The following is a 22,500-nucleotide window of genomic DNA, read 5'->3' as shown; positions in this document are numbered from 1 at the left end:
TCGATCTCCTTGAGCCTCTTCTCGATCTGCAGGCGTCCTCCGTAGCGCGTCACCCCGTACACCACCGTCATCACCGTCTGCTTCACCACCTTGCGGCTGATGTAGCCCTCCAGCACCTGCGCGATCCTCAGCCCGTTCTGGGCGTCACGCGCACGGAACTCCTCCACCTTACAGGAAATAACACACACATAAATATAAACATAAACGCACACACGCACACACACACACACACATGCACACATGTACACTAGGGTGCATCAAATGTATGCATGTACGCATCAAAAGTCCCCCGGTAGACTTCATCCAAATTTCAAACTATTTTACACAGTGTGTTTTTACTGGGTATAGAACATTTTTACAATAGGGCCAAGGCAATATTTTTTCATATGGGGGCATTTGATGCACCCTAATGTACACTCACCTATGCTACACCTGTCCTGGGGGCAGAGGTGGAAATTCTGAGCTCAGAAAGTTTTAAAAATATTTGCCACAGCCAATTAATGAACCAGCTGATCATAATTACCAGACCCCTTCGAGCACAGGAAGAAGGAATGTAAAGCAGGACTTGTACAATCCAGTTTTTTTTACCTCTGCCTGTGGGTCTCTTACATTGCGTTACATGTGCGGCATGCACACACACTGGGTGTGCTGTCGATGGCCTCACAGTAAGCCATCCCCCTCCTGACACCACTTGACATCCCACTTCTTACACACTAGCACATCATGCTGCTCTGTACACTTTTTAAAAACCCTTAAGATACTACCCCTGTTATAAATTAGCTGTTAACAGAATGGCAATGACCAAGTCGTAATGTATTACTTACAGAAAGGATCTGTGCACTGTCATAGTGTTGTAGTACTATGATAGTTAAGTTTTATCTGTGACTATTAAATGTCCCAGTGGCAGGACAGTGTTTGGTAAGGTGCTACTGGAAAACAGAGCAACAATATTTTATTCATCTGTAAACCACCAACATAAAATTGTAACGCGCAGCTGGCAGTGACCAGGGGAGTTCTTGCAGCATGGAAAATGAAGACTGCATTTCAGGGCAAGAATGAATCACAGAATGAATCAGCATGAAACGTATGCTGTTGTTTTCTTTTTACTTAATACTGAATATTTTATTTCTAAGGAAACTGAATCTTAGTGACCCTCAGAAGTTAGTTCACACTCTCAATTGAAAATCCAAATACACACAAAATCAAAAACAGCCCTGAATTCACTTCCAAGAAACTTCTGCTTTAAAAGACATTAAACCTCTGTGACCCCCAGAAGTTAATTCAGTCTCTCAAAAGAGTTGTGTCAAAAAAACCACACAAACAGAGGATTAGCTGTTTAATGAGGCGGGCTGAGGTGGGCTGAGGTGGGACTGCGTTGAACAGTGACACAGCAGGACTAAGTTCTGACCCGCAGGCTCCTTCCAGCTGCTCTAAAAGCCCTCTCCATGACAGGTGTGGACAAAAGGGTTCTGATTCCGCCATTAACATTCCATCCCCCAGGAAATCAATAGGCTCGTCATTACTCCGCCTCAGTCTCTACACTCTGAGAGAGGGGGGGAGAGAGAGAGAGAGAGAGAGAGAGAGAGAGAGAAAGAGAAAGAGAAAGAGAAGAGAAAGAGAAAGAGAGAGAGAAGTCCTGGAAGTGCGAAGCTGGTGCTGAGACACCAGGGCCCCTAAGAGCACATAGCCACTGAAGCCACCAGCAGGCACCAACGTCAAGCAGAGACACATGCTATAGTGGAAGAGGGGGAGGAAGGGAGCGGTGGAAGAGAAGGAGGAGAGAGAAGGAGGAGGAAGGCAGGGGTTGGATGGAAGGGGTAAAGCTATGTAGGTGTGAAGCAAGGAGGGGTGAGAGAGTGAGTAAGAGAAAGGGGGGCGGAGGGAAGGAAAGCGAAAAATTAAAAGAACAAAAGAGTTAGAGTGGGAGAGAGAGAAAGTAAGAAAGATTGCGAGAGTAGTGAAGAGGTAGACAGAGAGAGAGGTGCACTGAGAGACAATGTGAAAAAGAGGAGACGGTGAGACTGAGAGATAGAGAGAGAGAGAGAGAGACTGAGGGAGAGAGAGAGGAGGGACAGAGAGAAGAGAGGAGAGAGTGTGAAAATTGGTTGTTACAGAGAGAGAGAGATAGATGGGAGGAGAGAGAGTGAAAGAGTTACAGGAAGGGAGAGCGAGAGAGGAGAGGCACAGAGAGGAGGAGGGGGGACAGAGAGAGAGAGAGAGAGAGAGAGAGAGAGAGAGAGAGAGAGAGAGAGAGAGAGAGAGAGAGAGAGAGAGAGAGAGTTAGGAGGTCGATTGAGAGTGTGAGAGAATAAGAGTGTGAGAGAGTGGGCTGGGCAGGTAGTGCTGCGCTGGCCCGCTGGCGCCCTCTGGTGAGGGCTGCGACCCACTGACCTGCTGTGCCACGCCACTGTAGACGTCCTGGGGCTCGTCACAGGGCATGAGGTTCACCGAGGTGGCGCCGATCACATCCCGGCCCAGCGCAGCGTAGTGCTGCAGCCCGTTGCAGGAGCCGTCCTGGGGTAAGGGTGCGGAGGGAATATGATTTATGAAATAGGTTAGTTCACGTTTTTAATCTTATTATCACACTTTGGTGCTTTTCATGTCTTTATGTCGAACAGGACAGTTAGAGAGTGTAATCGAAAACAAGTGGGAGAGAGATGGGGGAAGGATCGGGACAAGACCTTGAGCCGGGTTCAAATCTGTGTACCCAGGTATATGGTATGGCGCCTTAGCCAATTGAGACACGGCACCTCCGGTAGTTCATTTCATAATTAAATCAAAGTGGTGCTGTGGCACACTGGGCTCGTACACTATGTCATAAGTGGGGTGTATGCCCATGGTGACCAGGGTTCGAATCTGGCCTCAGGCACTTCCCAATCCTACCCTATCCATCCCTCTCTCACTTACTTCCTGTAACCAGTTTTACTCTCCTATTAAATAAATGCAAAAATACATACTTAAAAAGTATGTAAGGACCTAGACACCGATGTCAAATGCGAGACAAAAAGCCAGAGATGAAAAACAAAAAAAAACAGAATTGTGATGTGTGCTGAGGGTTGAGTGAGTCTGGGAGGCGGTAAATAGACTGTCCAATCAGCATTAGGCTCCTAGGTAACACTTTCACAGCCAACAATGTGGATGCCATATTTTCTCTTTGGCAGGAAAACTAAAGGAAGAAACAGACAAAAAAAACAACACGGAAGAGCACTCTTCAATGCTGCCTTTAAGGTTAAATCGCTAAGGAGTGATTTAAGGGACAATAAAAAAGCAGACTGGAAGGTTAAAAGCATTACCACGCAAAAAAATAAATAATCAGAAAAAATAGTTTCTGTCATGATCAGCAACATCTGGGCAGTAAACATGAGCTGGCATGAATGCACGGGCACTTGGCCAAAAGATTTCTGAATGGCACCGACTGCTGCAGCAGACGATGTGGGCATGAAAAAGCTATCAAGTGAAAGGTCATATCTTCATAGTCGAGTAGTGTCCTTCCACTGCTCTGAGGAGGAGAGAGAGAGACACTTGCGGAGGGCCAGATTCTGCTTGGGGTATTAGAGTGTGTACAGTCAAGACTGCCCTCTCTGTGAAACTTGATCTGTCTGCCCTGTTCAAACTCTGGGTGGTGTGTCTCTCTCTCCCTTCACAATACTCCCCCCAGGGCTAGAGTCAGCAATAACAAGCACAAGCTGCAGCTACAACAACATCCAACAATCTGCAGTAGAAGAACAAAGGAAAAATGCATTAGGGAAAAAAAACCCGAAATCATATTTGCTACAGTCGCTGGAATTTTCCGGGTTTCTGCAGATTTTTTGGATATTTTATTTATTACTTTTGGTAAAAACCTCAACACACCTAGCCATACAAGCGCACACGTAGGGGTGCACACATGCACGCACTGACGTGCAAACACACACACTTTTAGGGCGGGAGTAGGCAAATACTTTGCTGCATAGAATAAATTGTAAATGCAATTGCAAAAGCAAATTAATTACAGAACTAAACAAACACAAAAAAATGTATGAGCAAATTAATGAAGAAGACCTAAAAGTAGACAACTAATTAAAGAATGAATTAAGTAGACAACAAACAAATGAATGAATTAGCAAAGGTAACACAGGTGCACATGTTCAGAGGCTTGACAGGGCTCCTACCTGATGCACGGGGAAGTGGGAGACAAACTTGGCAGGGTCAGGTGACTGGGAGGCGTTGGCTATCTCCATACAACAGGCCAGAGTCTGCCAGGGCTCATCTGCATTCATCCACCACTTCCTACCCTGCAACACAAGAACATACCGTACACAAACACAAATTATTACGCAGTAATTCACCGCCTTTGACACATTTAGTACTGTAAGGACCAGACTTGTACGAAATTCCGAATTGAAATTCACAGTAATGAATTGAAATTCACAGTAATGCCATAATATGAAAACTAGGTGGTGGTGTTCTATGTACTCAATGGGTGGTGTAGATTAAATTCAAAGAAATTCAATGTAATGACAAAATGGGAACACTAGATGGTGCTGTATATTTATCAGTTTGTGTCTATTCCCAGCACCTGTTGGGCTGCTTCCACCACCACCACCTAGTGTTCGTATTATGGCATTACTCTGAATTTCAATTCAGAATTTCGTACAAGCCTTGTAAGGACACCATCACAGAAACAGTGCTATTGTCCAGTGCTAGAAGCGAATATGGCAAATATCATTCAAACCACCAGCCAACAGCAATCATATGTATCTCACAGCAAGTGGGCATTCTGCCGAGTCCAGCACGCCAACACAATGCGTTTCATCCTAACAAACGTATCAAACAAACTTGAAAAGGACATCGAGCAAACACGATACAAATATATGGAATAGTGCAGAGCAACTCACAGTGAGTGGGCGGTCTGCGGAGTCCAGGATGTCCTCCATGATGCTGTTGGCGTAGGCCAGGCGCCCGTCCAGCGAGCTCCTCTTCTTCAGCCCCGTCAGGTTGACCAGGTGGATCTTCAGCCAGTCCAACCCTTGCGGCCCCAGCGCCTTGCCCTCGGCAAACACCAGGATAGCGCGCGTCACGTCGCTGCCCAGGTGGTTGAAGTAGGGCGGGCACGGGTAGGTGCGTCCGCGGAAGTCCATGTTGTGCGGGAACCAGAAGACCTGGTCGCGCATGTAGTGGGCGATGGACAGCTTGTACAGGGCGTCCATGCGCAGGCTGTGCATCTCGGCGAACCGCTTCTTCGCCCGCAGCGCCTCGCGTTTCAGCGCCGCCTTCTCGGCCGCGTCGAACGCCACTCCGCGCTCCCGAAAGCGCGGCACCTCGGGCGCTTCGGACACCGGGGGCGGCACGTCCAGCTTCTCATCGCCCTTGTCGTTGAAGATGGACACCACGGTGTCCAGGAGGGGCTGGTTGATGCGCCAGGCGCAGTTGCCCAGCTGGTTGAGGGAGTCCAGCACGGCGTGCAGCTCCCGGTTGTGGCACTTCTCCAGCATCAGCTGGTGCTGCACGGCGCCGTCCGGCGAGCGCATAAGCTTGGTGGGCGTGAGCAGGTAGGCGCCGAAGCGCGGCGAGGTCCAGGGCACCGGCGGGCACAGCATGGGGATCATGTACGAGTCGAACGTCAGGTGCGTCTCCATGGCGTCCAGCTTCAGCTGCGTCAGGATGGGGTGCGGCTTGATGAAGCCGATCTGGTGATGGAAAGGAATCATTAGAAAAATGTTTTTGTGGTCCAGCCGTGGCTCAAAGGGCTGGGCACTGCACTGCTACTCCAGCGTCCCGGGTTCGATTTCGGCCTGAGGTCATTTGCCGATTCTTTCCCGTCTCTCTCTTCCAACTCATTTCCTGTATCTCTCATACTGTGCTGTTTCAAAAATAATTTAAAAAAGCTTTAAAAAAAAAACTGAAAAATGTCTGTGCAGTAATGGAGCATTGTCCTGATTTATGTATGTGACTCTTTTGTCTCAATACTACCTGAAAAAAAGTCTTCATTAGTTTCCACTGATACTTGCTATTAAATAATATTGCACCATAAAATAATAAATTACACAGAAATTTGGCTACCTCAGAGAATCTAATAAAACATCCTCTAAATGTGCCCATCAATCCTTAAAGGTACTGACACTAAAGTCAAACACAGTGTGAAAAAGTTTAATCCTGAGACACATACGCACACACACACACACCCACCACATGCAGACGCACACACGCGCACAGCAACCCACTAGCCCGCACGCACACACACCCACCCACCCGCCCACCAGCATTAACACACACCAGCGCACGTGCACGCACGCACCTGGCGTCAGTGCTGAGCAGAGTCAGACTGAGCATTCTGATTAGCTTTAAGGAAAATGTTTATTCATTGGTGCTGGAACTGGTCTGCATCAATCACTGCCACTTTGCTCATGTGCGGCGGCTGGTGGCTGGTGGCTGGTGGCTGGTGGCTGCCTCCTTCTGTGACTAAGAGCTATAGCGGTGACGTTAGAAGGGGAGGGAGCGTTCAAAGGCAAGTGCGTCTGCTACACAACAGGCCTAATTACATCCGACAACAGGCCATTTTCTACTTCCCCAAAAGCTTTAACAGCCAATGGCGACATAAAGCACACACACACACAGGCGCACACACCCATACACAAATGCATGCATACACACAAGCACACGCATACATACTGTACAAACACCAAACACACACACACACACACACACACACACACACACGCGCGCACACACACGCGCACACACGCGCGCACACACCCAAACACACATGCATGCATACACACACACACACACACACACACACACACACACACACACACACACACACACACACACACACACACACACACACACACACACACACACACACACACACACACACACACACACACACACACACACACAGTAACACGTAAACACGTTATGCACACAAAGGCACTCACATGGTCTTTCAAACACATACACACACACAGGCTCCCATTGACACGCGCACACACAGACAAACACATGCACATGTGCGTGCACACACACACACATATATGCACACACATGCAGGGCCGCTGACAGCTTTGACTGGGCCCAGGACAAAGTCATCTGAAAGAGCCCCCCCACCCAATATATACACTGTAATGAGGATCCAATTCTGGGCCCCCTATCTCCTTGGGCCTGGGACAAGTGACATGGTTGTCCCCCTCTCGGCTACTCAGCACGCACGCACACCTAGGCACGTGCAGACAAACACTTGAGCGCGCCATATGGAAGGCGACGACAATGACTAAATGAGCCCAGTGGAAGTGTGTAGAGTATCTAAGTGGGGGGCAGTGACAGATGTCAGGTCACGTCCCTCTCCTCCGAGCGAATGGAAATTCCCAAAGAGTCACCTGTGGCATCATGGGAGAATCTATAGTGGCCATGAACACACCCTGACAACGTCATTATTTACTGTACCAGCATGCATACAAAACGCCAACACAAACACGCACAGACACGCACACGCATACACGAGACAGCGACACCACAAACACATCATGACAACACACTGACACCCTGTCACTGACACACATTGAAAATGCCAACGCATTTGGCACACACAAACAGACACAGCAACAAGAAAAACACACTACAACAACATCAGTAGGAACACACATACAGTAACAACAGAAACACACGCACACGGTTTGTCAGTGACACGAACGCACATCATCAGAAACACACAGACAGCGACAACACACACATCGGCCAAATATATCATGAGCAGCAGTCAAGACAACACACATCCAGACACCCACCCACCCATCCACCCACCCACGCCCATGACACCCCGTCATCCAACCATCTGCAGGCTCAGCAGACGTGAAGGTGCTAAATCCCTGAGCTTTGAAGCCCACGGAGGAGAGGTGGAGAGGTGGAGAGGTGAAGGGCGGAGTGGAGGAGTGGAAGTGAGGAGGTGAGGAGGTGAGGAGGTGGGAGGTGGGAGAGGAGGGGTGGAGATGGAGAGGAGAGAAGGAGAGGAAGAGAGGTGGGGGCAGAGTGGAGGAGAGGAGGAGTGTGGAGGTGAGGAGGTGAGGAGGTGGGAGAGGAGGGGTGGAGATGGAGAGGAGAGGAGAGAGGTGGAGCGAGGAGTGGAGAAGAGGAGGAGTAGAGGTACGGAGGTGGGGAGGAGGTGGGGGAGTAGGAGAGGTGGCGTGGACGAGAGGTGGTGGGGAGGAGGATAGTGGAGGTGTGGACATGAGGAGGTGGGAGAGTGGTGGAGAGGAGGAGAGGACGTGAGGAGTAGGAGAGATGGAGAGGAGAGGAGTAGAGGGTGGAGTAGAGGTGAGGACGGGAGGAATGGATGAGATGGGAGGTGGAGAGGAGAGGAGAGGAGGCAACGCTATCTTCGTCATGGAGCGACGTCATGCTGGGCCAAGTCACGAGGACTCCATTTCTCCTTCCCTCTCTCTAGCCCTCTCTCTGTCCGTCCATCTATCCTCTCCTCTCTTCTGTTTGTTCTCTGCTTGATCTCTCTTCATCTCTCTCTTTCCTTTTGTCCTTCGCAGTCATGTGTCTCCCCATCTTAATCTTTTCTCTCCTCAGTCTTTCACCTTCTCTCTCTGCCTGTCCCTCTCCTGTCCTCTCCTGTCTCCACTTCTCCTTGTCTCTCTTTCTCTCACTCTCTCTCTCTCTCTGTCTCCACCTCTACCTGTCTCTCTCAGTCTGTCCCTCTCCGTCTCCACCTCTCCATGCCTGTCTCGCTCTCTATCCTTTTCTCGTCCTCCTCCTTCTCCCTAGTTCCGAGGTGATGAATCAGGCGGCCAATTAAGGGCCCGGTAAAAAGGGAATTAGTTTGGGAGCTATTAGTCATGCTCAGCTGACACCCACCGCACTCCCACACCCTTGTGGGCGCACACAGACACACACGCACACTCCCTCTTTCTCTCACTCACGCACACACACCCCTCATTCACACATACACACTCACGCATACACTCACTCTCACACACGCTTCAGTAGCACACACAAATGCACACACACACCATTTGGGCTCACACCTATCCACCAAAAAGCCCTGCTCCCCTACCCAAAGCCAATCTCCCAAGAAAAATGTTTCCATAATTCATATGATCACACGTTGTGAGCCTAGAGTGGATGGTGGGGCGGGGTGGGGCGTGCAGACAGAGAGAGAGAGAGAGAGAGAGAGAGAGAGAGAGAGAGACAGAGAGACAGAGAGACAGACAGAGAGACAGAGAGACAGACAGACAGACAGACAGAGAGGAACAGAGACAGAGAGAGAGGGACAGAGACAGAGAGAGAGGGACAGAGACAGAGAGAGAGAAAGGGAGAGGAAGAGAATGGAGTGAAAGAAGAGCAGAGAGGGGATTGTAAGGCAAGGAAAAGGGAAAGCATGGTAGATGAAGGGAGGATGAAGGATGTACAGTAGCAGAGGGAGAGAAGAATGGTAGGGTAGGTAGGGGAATGACAAGGGGTGGGTTATGGGCGGGAAGAAAAAGAGAGATGGAGGCAAAGAGAAAAGGAGAGAGGGACAGAGAGAAAGAAGGAGAGAGAGAGAGAGAGAGAGAGAGAGAGAGAGAGAGAGAGAGAGAGAGAGAGAGAGAGAGAGAGAGAGAGAGAGAGAGAGAGAAGGAGGAGGAGGGGAGAGGACCACCCACCACCTCCTGAAATGTGCTGACATTGACAGACAGATGTGTTGCGTGATGAGGGGCGTCTGCTCAGCCCAACCCTCCCTCCACAACACTCTACGGTAATTACAAACTGCATTCATTCATCTCTCTCGACATATTTACACACACACACACACACACGCACGCACGCATGCGCACATTCACGCACGAAAGCACACACACACAACTTCAATTAGACCACCTAGACAACCATCACTTGACACATGCATGCATCCCTGCATACAGTACTGTATGTGTTGATGTGTGTATGTGTGATAGGCTATGTGTAGTATGCATACTCATTTTAAAGTCAGCATATATAGGCACTGTGCATTTTTGAGGAGCGTGTATGTGTTCATGTCAGTGTGTGGGATTTACCGTCTACATGCGATACAAGCGCCAGCCACCCTTTTATCACGTCTGGAAGAATACGAGTGCAGTCATGCATGACTTCACACGGTTTTCATTGCGGAGAGACACCCTCCGTGGCAGAACTGCTGTGGTGCTCGGAATGTGTGCGACTGTGTAATTTTGTGTGTATGCATTTATGTACATGCGTGTTTTCAAAAGTGGTAGGTGATAGGAGTATCCTGGGAAATCCCATGCCGCTTTGCACAATCGTTCCGATCTGAAAGACAGCATGAATTCTATCCCTCAACAAGGACACCAGATCTTGGGCTCCAATCAGAGAGCGGGGAAGGGTGGATAGATGGTTACTGCAGTTTGAATAGATATAACTGACATGATTGACTATGGGCTACGTATATAATATGCCAAATGGCACATTCATAACGCCCAATGAATGGCCATGAGCAACCATAAACCACACCTTCCCTATACTTTTCCTACTAGATTGCATAGCTAGCCTCCAGACTATGTCAGTTGTGAGATTGTCTGGTGTGAACCAGGCAAGGATAGGATCATTCAGAGTGATATTGCTGAGAAACCGCAATATGCAGAGTCACAATACTGCATCATGGTGAAAGAAGGCAGTGTTGTGATACGCCTTTCCAAAGTTCTGTTAACTTTCAGTCCAGAAAACAACCATGATGTATGATGCAATGGTGCTTCCAAGCTTCAAATCATCATCATTACTTTGGTAACCTTTATATATCATCAGTGGCCTTTTGTAATCTATTTTACGTGTAAATTATTATAGTTTTCATTGATAATTTTATATTATAATGTTGAAAAATGTGATAAAGCAAATACATTGATTTATAAGGATACATTCTTCAAAATTCATCATTCAAAATCGTATCGTATTGTATCAAACTGTTAGTAAAAAATCGTAACATGAACAGAGTCATGAGTTGAGTGTATCGTTACAACCGTAACTCGGGCCATTCATGAATTCTTTCGAGAAAAACTGAAAAAAATCAACTTTAATCCTCGTGGTGCCTTTACAAATAGCCTCGTTTCTCGTGGTTGGATGACGAAAGGGGGAACTGACAATTGGGGAAGTTTGGTTCTGGGGGGAAGAATAATGCGGACGGACGTGAACAATCAAGCGTTAGGGAAGGCTAACTGGAAACGACGGTAATCAAACATTTCAAACAAGTGATTTATGGTTAAGTTTAGGGTTAAGTTTAGGTTTAGGTTTAGGGTTAAGGTTAGGGACAATGTTGGAGGAAGGGAGACATGGCATGAAGTGGACACAACGACAGCGCTCCCCTCCCGGAATGCACGCTGCTCGGGTGGTCTCTCTCTCTCTCACTCGCTCTCTCTCACCCACTTTCGACGACAGCGCGCATTGCCCAACTACGAAAAATGAGGCTATATCGTAGCGGCACCACGAAGCATACAGTTGATTTTCCCCGAGACTAGGCTCATCGTTACGGCCCTAGTAGATATACACACAAAGGGCCTAATTTATCAAACTTGCGTAGAAACCATCGTAGAAATGAGCGCAGATCTCGTCGTACGATGAGGCTCACATGAGATTTACTAAACATGCGTACCTCTCCAATCCCATCGTAAGAGCGAGCGGCTGTTGATAAATCCAGCATCTGAAAACCATCGTAATTAGAATAATCACACCTTCTCTGAAACGGCGGGAAGGAGACCGCACCCCTGATTTTGCGACATGGAGAGACGCAAACCGGCTAAAACATCCACGTTTGACAGCTTGAAATTAGGCTTTACGTGAGGTATACAACAAAATAACATGTGGAAATAACCAACAGAAGTAGTCAACAGTGTTTCTGTTCTCAATATGGAAGGGGTAGAGATTGATTTCCAATTAATGTTGGTTACAATTAAAAGTTTGATTGACTACAGCAGAAATAATGAAGATAATGATAGGCCTATTTTTTTTCTAAACTTTTTCAAACAATGTCAACAAAATGGTCCTACATTAAACTGGCCAACAAACAGTGCCCAAACCACTTGTTGGGGAAGGAGACTTTTACATGTCCTGTGCGCTGTCCTTCTCGCGCTCATGTGCGCTTCTCTCCTGCGCTCCAGTCCTTCGAGGGAATAGCCTTTTTGCCACCTTAATGGATGACTATTACGTGTTATTGGACACACACATGTCAGGTGTAGACTATATTTGGATAGTCGTTCTGTGCGAAATGGCGAAACTCAACCGGGAGATTATTAAGCTACTGTAGGCTATTGATTGATGTGCGCCTGAACTCCCAGCTGTTAAAAAGAAGGGACGTCGGTCCATTGATCCCATGACTGAAGGCACATTTCAATACGCGGCTGTATATTGCACAAATTCACACATCATGTCAAATGACAGAAAGTGACAATAAAAACTGACTTGACTTGAAATCACAAATTAGAAGTAGCAGTTGTTGACCTACTGTAGTAAATTAACACAGCGCTCCCAGGAAGGGTGCACCAATTCAAACAGCTAGAAGTTTGGTTATAGCCGAAATATACAATGTAAAAACAATGTAATTATGTAGGCTACATAGTTATTTTAATGAGTTGTTGCGCTACAACTGCTGCTCAAGTTGGTGATCATAGTCATCTCAAGTCCAACTTGAAAACGGCGTACACTGTCTGAGAGCAGTCATACGGATTTCATCTTTCCTGCGCTTACGACGAGATTTGATAAATACCAACTGGTCGTAGGAAAAGAACGCACGCACGACGTACGTATGATTCTCGTCGTACGCTACTTTGATAAATGAGGGCAAATATGTAACCACTGCAAATATGACATTCATTTATGAAACTTTTCATTATGAAGTCGCTTTCAAAAAAGTGCACTCAACTCCAAACTGGAGGTCTTCAGGTGCGAGCAGATTTCTTGTAGAAAAGCAGCACTCTCCAGTGTAATTCTTCTATTTTATTTTAGTGGGTTAGCATGACACGCCGAAGACGGCCTAGGCCGAAAAGTCTGTCATGCTAACCCACATAAAATAAAACACAGGAATTGCACTCGAGAGTGAGGCTTTTCTACAAGCAATTTATGAAACCACAGCCATTTAAGACGAGACCTCATAGGGGTGCCCAATCTTTTGCATACTGCTTTATGCACCATCCCTCCCGAGGCTGTGATTCATGTGGGGGACACAGTTTGGCTTCATATTGTTCCCCAAGGGATTAACTGTGCTAAACAGCCGTGCACGATGCTGTGGATTAGCATGTTTACAGTGTGTAAATGTTGATTGTTTAAAGAGCTCAGCACTCGCTGTGCTGCCGGATCCCCTGCACTACACTACACTACACTACAACACAGCACTGCACTGCGCTGCGCTGCGCTGCACTGCACTGCACTGCACTGCACTGCACTGCACTGCACTACACGTCTGGCATGCTGCTGGAGGACTACTGATGTTCACGTGGAAGTGTATTTGAATACTAGCACATCTACTTCAGATAAAGGCACACACAAGAGCAAAAACACATACAGACACAGACATAGGCGCGCGCACACACACACACACACGAGCACGCACGCACACACACAGAGTGCTTGTGTCTGTGTGTGCATGCATATTTTATGAGATACAGTATCTGGTGCTTTTACCTGCCGGTGTACGTGGTGTATGTGTGCTCCGTGGTGTACGTGTGCTCTGTAGTGTGTGTGTGTGTGTGTGTGTGTGCGCGCATGCAAGTGTGTGTGTGTGTGTGTGTGTGTGTGTGTGTGTGTGTGTGTGTGTGTGTGTGTGTGTGTGTGTGTGTGTGTGTGTGTGTGTGTGTGTGTGTGTGTGTGTGTGTGTGTGTCACAATATCTTATGCCTTTACCTGTCGGTTTCCACGGAAGGTGTACATGTGATAAAGCACGTTGAGGAGCTTGTGGCTGTGACCCGGCCCGGACGCGGTGCCAGGTGCGGGAGAGAGCAGGTCGCTGGGCAACTTGAGCTCCCGCACCATGAGGTCCACCAGGAAGGTGCCCAGCTGGATGAGCAGCAGGTTGGGCCAGGGCGTGGCCTCGTACAGGAGGGAGGGGCCAGCACTCAGCTCCGCCTCCAGCTCCACCCACTGCTCACGAGGTAGCAGGTCACTAGTCTGGAAGGAAAAGGCATACAGTTGTCAGGAAGGAAAGACGTGTGTGTGTGTGTGTGTGTGTGTGCGTGTGCGTGTGCGTGTGCGTGTGCGTGTGCGTGTGCGTGTGCGTGTGCGTGTGCGTGTGCGTGTCCATGGCTGTGTGCTTGTTCCATCTTTAACTGGTCTCATAGGACTCAATGTTAACTGTCAGCTTGGAGGTAAAATTTGCACTGCCATACCCAGAGAACGGTTGAAAGTACAGGAGAACAGTAAAACCCGATTATTTAACTCAACGGGAAGTGTAAAATAGGCTTATTTCCAAAAATGTCTCACTTTAAGACAACAAAAGACAAAAAGCTAAGGCCAAACAGCCAGATCAAGATAAAAGATCATCTCTGTGACTAACCGGTCTGTCTTCTGCTAGCAGATCAACGTATTGGCTGTAGATCACAGCCAGCTTGTCCACCATCTGGCTGTGGACCTTCTGACGGATGCAGAACTTGTTCTGGATGCGACTGCCCAGCTCCCGGGCCATGAAGAGCAGGGTCTCCCCGCTGGGTGGCAGGTTAGCCATACACTAGGGAGGGAAGAAAAGCACATCAAGTCACTCAGTTTCATTATCGTCTCCACATGGGGAAAATTAGTTTTCGACAGTCCCTTCATATTTTTTCATCTCGCCTTGTAAAACAAAAAAGATATATTGAATAATACAGCGCATAAGACATAAATATACATGTTCCAACATTTCCAAATATCCACATGAGTATGGGGGAATAAAAACAGACTGATACTTAACAGAGATTGTTTTCTTTTGTTGAGGATGGAGATAGGGGAGGAAAGGGTGGGGGGGGGGGGGGTGGGGGTAATGGGTCGGGGGAGGAGGAATGGGTCGGGGGAGGAGGGTACAGTTTTGTTAGGGGCTAACAGCTGCAGTACGATTTGAGAAGTCTGCAAGAGGTCTGCGCCTACCTGCAGCATGGCGTCCACATACTCCTTGTCGTCCAGGATGCGGAGGTAGGGGTAGAGGTTGATCTTCCAGCTCTTGCTGTCGCTGTGGGACATCACCATTTTGCTCTCTCTCAGGGCCTTCAGCAGAGACGTGCGCCAGTGCTCCTTCTGAGACGCCAGCAGATCTCTCTACAATGCAAAAACATAGACAAGAGAGCCAGACACTCACTCACATTTTGCTTGTTTGGGTCAATGACATTTTCTTCATGGCAGACAGTTCATACAACCACAGCTAATGCCAATGAATCAATTAGGAATTAGTAGTTAATGTCCAAACAATGAATATGCTTCCTAGAAAATCCAGTAAAAACAAACAAAAATAATTTAGTCCATACGACAGTGGTATGAGTTGTGGTTGCACTATCCTGACATCTGCTACTCCTAAAACGTCATTGACCCATTTAGTGAAACGCTGTTCAGTGTAGGTAGGTTATACGCAAGTCTCCTATTGCGTGCAGAAGAGATTTCTGCCAGTACTCCCTCAGGGAGACCAGAAACTCCCTCTGCGATCCAAATAACATCAAAGACAAGTTCAGACGCTCACTCAAAGGTAGGTATAAGTGTCCCATGGCTTTCAGTAGATCCATCTGCTATGGGAACACCATTGATAAGCAGGTGAGATACTCAGCCACACAGAATAACTTTTTTATGCTGCTCAGTGTGTGGCAACTGTGAAAGAGTTACACCGTGACCACACTCACAATTAAAAAGGTGCCCGACATGAAAAAACTGTCAGTTTTGAATCAAAATGTCAGCACACTCAAATTCTAGAGAAATGTCTGTTGACCAAAACCATGGACATCACATTTTTCAACAAAGATCTTCAAGTATCAAGTAACACGCATCAGTAAATAGGTGGGCAAAAGGAAGGTACAATGGCACATAGTACGAGAGTGGATTAATGAATGAGCCTCGGGAACAGGAATCCCAAAAGGTCTCATCGAGCCGGGCCAGCCGTTTTCTCCTCTTCTTTTTCTTGCCTGGGGGCAACGGACTCCTTAATCAGTCCCTGAGCACATAGCCTTTTGGAAAGCGAGAGGGGAAGCAGCGAGGCAAGAAGTCCACAAAACCCATATCCTCTGGGCCTCCAAAATGTCCTCGTTTCCAGTTTAACTGCTTCAAACTTCACATCGGTGTGGAACACTTAGAATTCTAAGTGGATATCCACTGTGTGCTATAATAGAGCTTAAGAAGAGCATAGAAGGAATGGTGCTTGGGAGACTTGAAGCAAGAAACGACAAGCTTGCCACTTACTGTTGCCACTTTCCACCATAATCTGAATATCACAAGGCCTTAAAGTTGTCTGTATGTTTTCCAGTTGACCTACGTGAAGCAACGATTCTGGGATTTTGGAAGTTGAATGAATTGAACATGAATGATCAGAACACCCTAAATTGGGAAAATGCATACTTCCACTTTAAGAAGAGCAGAGGATAACCAGCAAGCAAGCATTTATTGACAACTGGGTCAAATCTTGACAGTACATATGTAAGTGTGTGTGTGTGTGTTTCTGTGTGTGTGCTCGTGTGTGTGTGTGTGTGTGTGTGTGTGTGTGTGTGTGTGTGTGTGTGTGTGTGTGTGTGTGTGTGTGTGTGTGTGTGTGTGTGTGTGTGTGGTGTGTGGTGTGTGTTGTGTGGTGTGTGTTGTGTGTGTGTGTGTGTGTGTGTTCGATTGTGTGTGTGTTCGTGTGTGTGTGTGTGTGTGTGTGTGTGTGTGTGTGTGTGTGTGTGTGTGTGTGTGTGTGTGTGTGTGTGTGTGTGTGTGTGTGTGTGTGTGTGTGTGTGTGTGTGTGTGTGTGTGTGTGTGTGTGCATGCGTGCATATTCAGTGGGTGTTTCCCCCTATTTTCTTGTTCCAGGAATAGAAACGCGAGACGCAGACACCATGACACTCTCTGTCTCGTTGTGTATGGATGTGTGCGTGCGCCCGCATGTGTGTGTGTGTGTGTGTGTGTGTGTGTGTGTGTGTGTGTGTGTGTGTGTGTGTGTGTGTGTGTGTGTGTGTGTGTGTGTGTGTGTGTGTGTGTGTGTTTGTGCGCGCGTGTGTCTAAAGCTTGGGTGTGTGTGAGCGTGTGGGTGGGTCTGGCTGGCGAGGTTGCACTAGAATACATTACCATTCCAGACAGTGGGCTGTAAATGTTGTATGTCCACCTGGGAGTGCAGAGCGCTATCGCCACCATCAGCAGCAGCGGCGGCGGTGGGGGGTGAAGGGGGACGGAGGGACGGCAGGATGGGACAGGGACGGTAAATGCCAACATGGCACATAGCACAGAGCTGACACATCAGACACATTCTGATGACATTTGGACATTTCAGGGCTCCAAACTTCCCCTTTCATTACTTTTTTTATAGCTGAAAGATGGTACACCAGGGAGACAGCCAGCAACGGCCGTATTGATGGATATGTGATGACTTGGTGTTTGTGTGGGCGGACAGGACAGAGGGGGCGGATCTCTCATCACACTCTGTCTGAGAGTCTGAGTGTGCGACTAAGTGTGTAAACCACGCACATGAATGTGCATTACTCGCTTCGACTATGTACAGTATGTATACTGTGTGTGTGTGTGTGTGTGTGTGTGTGTGTGTGTGTGTGTGTGTGTGTGTGTGTGTGTGTGTGTGTGTGTGTGTGTGTGTGTGTGTGTGTGTGTGTGTGTGTGTGTGTGTGTGTGTGTGTGTGTGTGTGTGTGTGTGTGTGTGTGTGTGTGTGTCATATGCAGGAGTGTGTGTGTGAGTAGAAGCATGCATGTGCTTGTGCATATGTCTGACTGAAGTGTGTGTGTGTGACTAAGTATGTGTGTGTACTGTATAATAGTCACCATTTTGGCCATGAGTGGTGTGACTGGTTTGAGGGCCTCCACTGAGTCGATGGTGACGGTGCTGGCCCCCTCCATGGCCAGCTGCTGGCTGAAGCGCTGCCTCAGGTCCTCCACGCTGAACGCCAGCTTAGGGTACTCCGCTGTGGCCCTCTGTAACACAAACCCACACAGACACACACACAGACACACACACAAAGACACACACAAAGACACACACAAAGACACACACAAAGACACACACACACACACACACACACACACACACACAGACACACACAAACACACACAGACACACACACACGCATTATAGAAGACCCTATTGAAAACGACATGTCACATCTCATCCCCATTTCCCATGTGAAACAAAATAAATGATGAATATATAGTTTATTTGGTTACACACTACAAGATAGAAGTCATTAGGAACCAAATGTGAAGAACATTCTGAGCAGTACTGTGACCAAACAGCAAATGCAGGTGCACGCACACACACGCACGCACACACGCACGCAGGCATGCACGCACACTACGTTCTGCTGAGTGACCAAGTTCACAATGGTCCCTTTGTGGTGACAGAAGGTTGTTATAGAACGTTTTTTTTCTTTACCTTGGACAAACAACTTAAAAATAGGTGCAATGTCCTTTTCACTGGAGTGGAGAGTTAAAGGCAGGGACGTTTGACAAAGTGCAACCAATTACCATACCAGAGAAACTTAAAACACAAACTTGAGTTCAGATGTGCCAAGGCGTGGGAGGGGAATTGCAGCCTAATTGATTCAGTAAATCAGTGAAGTGTGCATGTACGGCAGTGGGTGACAACGAGGCACAAGGCAGCTAGACAACTTCAGACTGGTAAAAAATATGGCTGACCTTTAAGAGGAAGCAAATGCCTACATATGCTAAATTGAACAATTCTTTTTTAAAATATATTTTTCAGGGCTTTCTTGCCTTTATTTTTGACAAGACAGTAGAGGAGAGACAGGAAATGAGTCGAGAGAGAGAGACAGGGAAGGATGACCCAGTGCCCTACCGTAAAGAGAACAATTCTCTCACAAGTTTTAAATACTACCACATGCAGTAGGGCTGTAAAGATATTGTATCGAGACGAGAAATCTTGATACGCAGACTGGCAGAGTCACGATACTGTATCACAGTGCAAGAAGGCAGTATCGTCATAGGCCCTTTCAGAGTTCTGTTACCCTTCAGTCCAGAAAACAACCACATGATATGATGTGATGGTGCTTCCAATCATCCAATCATCATTATCATTATTATTTTTAAATGTTTTAAAATTATTAGTAGCCTCTGGTAACCTCTTCTATCTATCACACTGACTATCATAGTTTTTATTCATTTTATTATTTTTTGTGTTTTAAAAAGACAAAAATCGTGATACCAACGGAATCATGAGTTGAGTGTATCGTAACAGCCCTAACATGGCTCATAATGGCACCATCAAAAACATTTCTTTGGCAGACTTTGAATTGGTAAATATGGGTGTTTTTTTTTCTTTCAGAGCAAGCAAGCACTCTCATATGCTTAAGACTCATGATACCATTATCCACAAAGTTCCAAATCCTACCATATGCAGCAGTTTTATGGCCCGATATTGAAAGGGTTGTCCTTGGAATTGAGAGGTTTGCAGATTCGATCTTAGTACTTGTAAAACAAAACAAAACAAAACAACAAGGAGTAAAATACAACCAGCTCAGCACTCTCCTGCAGCAGCTGAGGTAGCCTTGTGTAATTCACCCTACTCTGTGCACTGCCCCACGGGGGGCTGTTCCACAACACTTAATTTACCTGTAAATCACTCTCGATAAGGCTGTTAGTTAAATGAATTGTGATGTATGGTACCCTTTGCCAATTAAGCAAATGGAAATGTACATAAAAAACAACAACAATAAAGAAGGTATGAACACAGGCAAAGTGTGATTGCAGACATGCCCGTTTCTCATGTTCCTTGGCGCCAAAACGACAAAAATGAGCACATAAATACAGGCAAAGTAAGACTGCAGGCATTCCTATTTCCAATGTCCCCTGGTGCCAAAGCTTAATGTCCATGTGATTAGGGTCAGCACTTGTGATCAAGACCATGCGCATTCGCATTGCGAGACTGACCGAGTGAGCGAGTGAGTGAGTGAGTGTGTGTGTGTTTCAACACGCACATGTATAAACATACGCACAGCATGCCAACACGTTGCCACATTTGCACGTGTGGTGGATGTGGAATAAATAACAAGCTGTGCTGTATGGTACGTAACGATGAACCCCTTCAGAGGTCAGGTCAGAGGGGCCAGTGAAAACAGAGTGGCCGTGGCGTGGAGAGAGGGAGAGGGAGGGAGGGAGAGGACGCCGTCTGAGCCTCTAATCATCCCATTGAGCTTCTGTAAATAAGGCTGAGCACCACCAGGCTAATTACTGTGGTGACACGCTGCAGCCCCACACCGGACCAGACCCGATGGGAGCTGGAAGGCTGGAGAGTGAGGGTAGGGTGGTGGGGTTAAGAGGTAGTGATGGGGACTGGGGAGTGGACAGAGAGGAGGATGAGAGAGAGTGGGAGGAAGGCTGGGGGGTTGAGGCAGGGGGTGGACAGGGTGGGGAGGTGGATGATGGAGGATGCTGGGGAGGGGTGAGAGTACAGAGTAAAGGGGTATGCCACTATTTTGGGACTTAATACAGTTAAAATCGTTGGCCAAGGTTTATAAAGGTGGTAAAGTGTCTTATTTTTCATGTAAGCCGTTGTCTTGCTTTAAGACAAGTCAAAAGAGGTAGCATGTCGCTAAGCTAGTGAAAGTCAATGGATCCATGTAGCATGCTACATGCTACACGTATCCATTGACTTTCACTAGCTTAGCGACATACTTTTCACTTGTCTTAAAGCAAGACAATGCTTAACATGAAAAATAAGACACTTTACCACCTTAATAAACCCCAGCCAGCATTTTTAACTGTATTAAGCCCCAAAATAGTGGCATACCCCTTTAAGGGATCTTAATTTTGGGAGATTTTGGGAGTGAGGAGAAAGGGTGTTGGAGGCGTGAGGGCGGTAGGGGTGTGGGAGGTGGCGGTAGGTGCATGAATATGGGTAGTGAAGGTGGCGATGTGGCGTTGGGAAAAATGGAGAGAAAAAAAGTACTGGCCTGGGGGGTAGGGATGGTGGGGCTGGAGGATAGTGAGGGTTTTGTTGGTGAGGTTGAGAGGTTGAGAGGTGCTGATGGAGATTGGGGAGAGGGGAGAGGGGAATGGGGAGGAAGATAGAGGGAGGAGTAGATGGGGGATGAATTTATGGGCAAAATATACGGGAGAAAAAAAAGGTAGAGATGTTTTTTCCAACAGCGGTCCACTCAGTCAAATCAACACCAGCACCAGCACTTCAGCAGTGGCTCATTTGCGTACTTGTCAGGGACAAAAATAGGCCACGCAGCATAAATATGTATTGCCATCCCAAGCTGGAGGGAGGGTGTGTGTGTGTGTGTGTGTGTGTGTGTGTGTGTGTGTGTGTGTGTGTGTGTGTGTGTGTGTGTGTGTGTGTGTGTGTGTGTGTGTGTGTGTGTGTGTGTGTGTGTGTGTGTGTGTGTGTGTGTGTGTGTGTGTCTCAGGGAATGGAGGGGGTGTACTGGGACTGGAGATATTATTCAGACTCTGCCAGGGCCACGGGAACAAAAGGATGCAGCCAGCAGTTCATGAACTTCTACGAAGACTGTGAAGATGATGATTTCTGCTACAAAACGTCCTGACGATAAATGAGAGACACTTCATTAGTAAAGGGCCTTGTGCTGGTGTGTAAAGCATAGGATAGATGTGGATGACACGTTGTGACAAGATGTCATATCATTGTCACAGGCGTCTAGTGGCATATTTCCAACTACCGTACTATGTTTGCATAACTCATAGTCTGTTTATTTCTCTCCCTGTGTGTGTGTGTGTGTGTGTGTGTGTGTGTGTGTGTGTGTGTGTGTGTGTGTGTGTGTGTGTGTGTGTGTGTGTGTGTGTATGTACGTGCCTGTGTGTGCCTGTGTGTGCCTGAGTGTGCCTGTGTGTGCCTGAGTGTGCCTGAGTGTGCCTGAGTGTGCCTGAGTGTGCCTGAGTGTGCGTGTCTGTGTGTGTGTGTGTGTGTGTGTGTGTGTGTGTGTGTGTGTGTGTGTGTGTGTGTGTGTGTGTGTGTGTGTGAGCGTGTGTGAGCGCGCGCGCGCGTGTGTGTGTGTGTGTGTGTGTGTGTGTGTGTGCGTGCGTGCGTGCGTGCGTGCGTGCGTGCGTGCGTGCGTGCGTGCGTGCGTGCGTGCGTGCGTGCGTGCGTGCGTGATTACTTTGCTCAACTTATCCAAATGCCATCATGTTATACAACACATTAGTGGCACAACTTACACACTCCTCCACAAACACACAAAAACACACACAAAAAACGGGCACACTTCAGTGTGTGTGTATGAGGGTTCACTACCGATAACTTCCAATTAATCGCCGGCAGGCTGGCTGAGTTATGGACCACCCGCCTCAGTGTGGCCAATTAAAATGAAATGAGCTTTTTTGGAGGTGCAGGCAGGCTGGAGGTGTGTGCGTGTGCGTGTGCGTGTGCGCGTGCGCGTGCGTG

General features: G+C 47.6%; 1 protein-coding gene across 1 annotated transcript in view; it reads right to left on the bottom strand.

Annotated features, from left to right (window-relative positions):
* polrmt (polymerase (RNA) mitochondrial (DNA directed)) overlaps window positions 1-22,500 on the bottom strand; it is a 94,451-nt gene that overhangs the window by 53,643 nt on the left and 18,308 nt on the right. The window contains exons 6-13 of the mRNA XM_063201392.1: window positions 17,907-18,056; window positions 15,054-15,221; window positions 14,491-14,661; window positions 13,842-14,105; window positions 4,878-5,669; window positions 4,152-4,274; window positions 2,392-2,514; window positions 1-167 (exon numbers count right to left, since the gene is read on the bottom strand). The exon at window positions 1-167 is cut by the window's left edge and continues 13 nt beyond it. Of these exons, the coding sequence (XP_063057462.1) occupies window positions 1-167; window positions 2,392-2,514; window positions 4,152-4,274; window positions 4,878-5,669; window positions 13,842-14,105; window positions 14,491-14,661; window positions 15,054-15,221; window positions 17,907-18,056 (1,958 nt within the window). The remainder of the gene's footprint in view (window positions 168-2,391; window positions 2,515-4,151; window positions 4,275-4,877; window positions 5,670-13,841; window positions 14,106-14,490; window positions 14,662-15,053; window positions 15,222-17,906; window positions 18,057-22,500) is intronic.

Source organism: Engraulis encrasicolus, chromosome 6 (assembly GCF_034702125.1).
Source record: "Engraulis encrasicolus isolate BLACKSEA-1 chromosome 6, IST_EnEncr_1.0, whole genome shotgun sequence".
Classification (NCBI taxonomy): Eukaryota; Metazoa; Chordata; class Actinopteri; order Clupeiformes; family Engraulidae; genus Engraulis; species Engraulis encrasicolus.
Note: the sequence above shows the minus strand (reverse complement) of the source record. Positions and strands in the feature narration are given on the sequence as shown.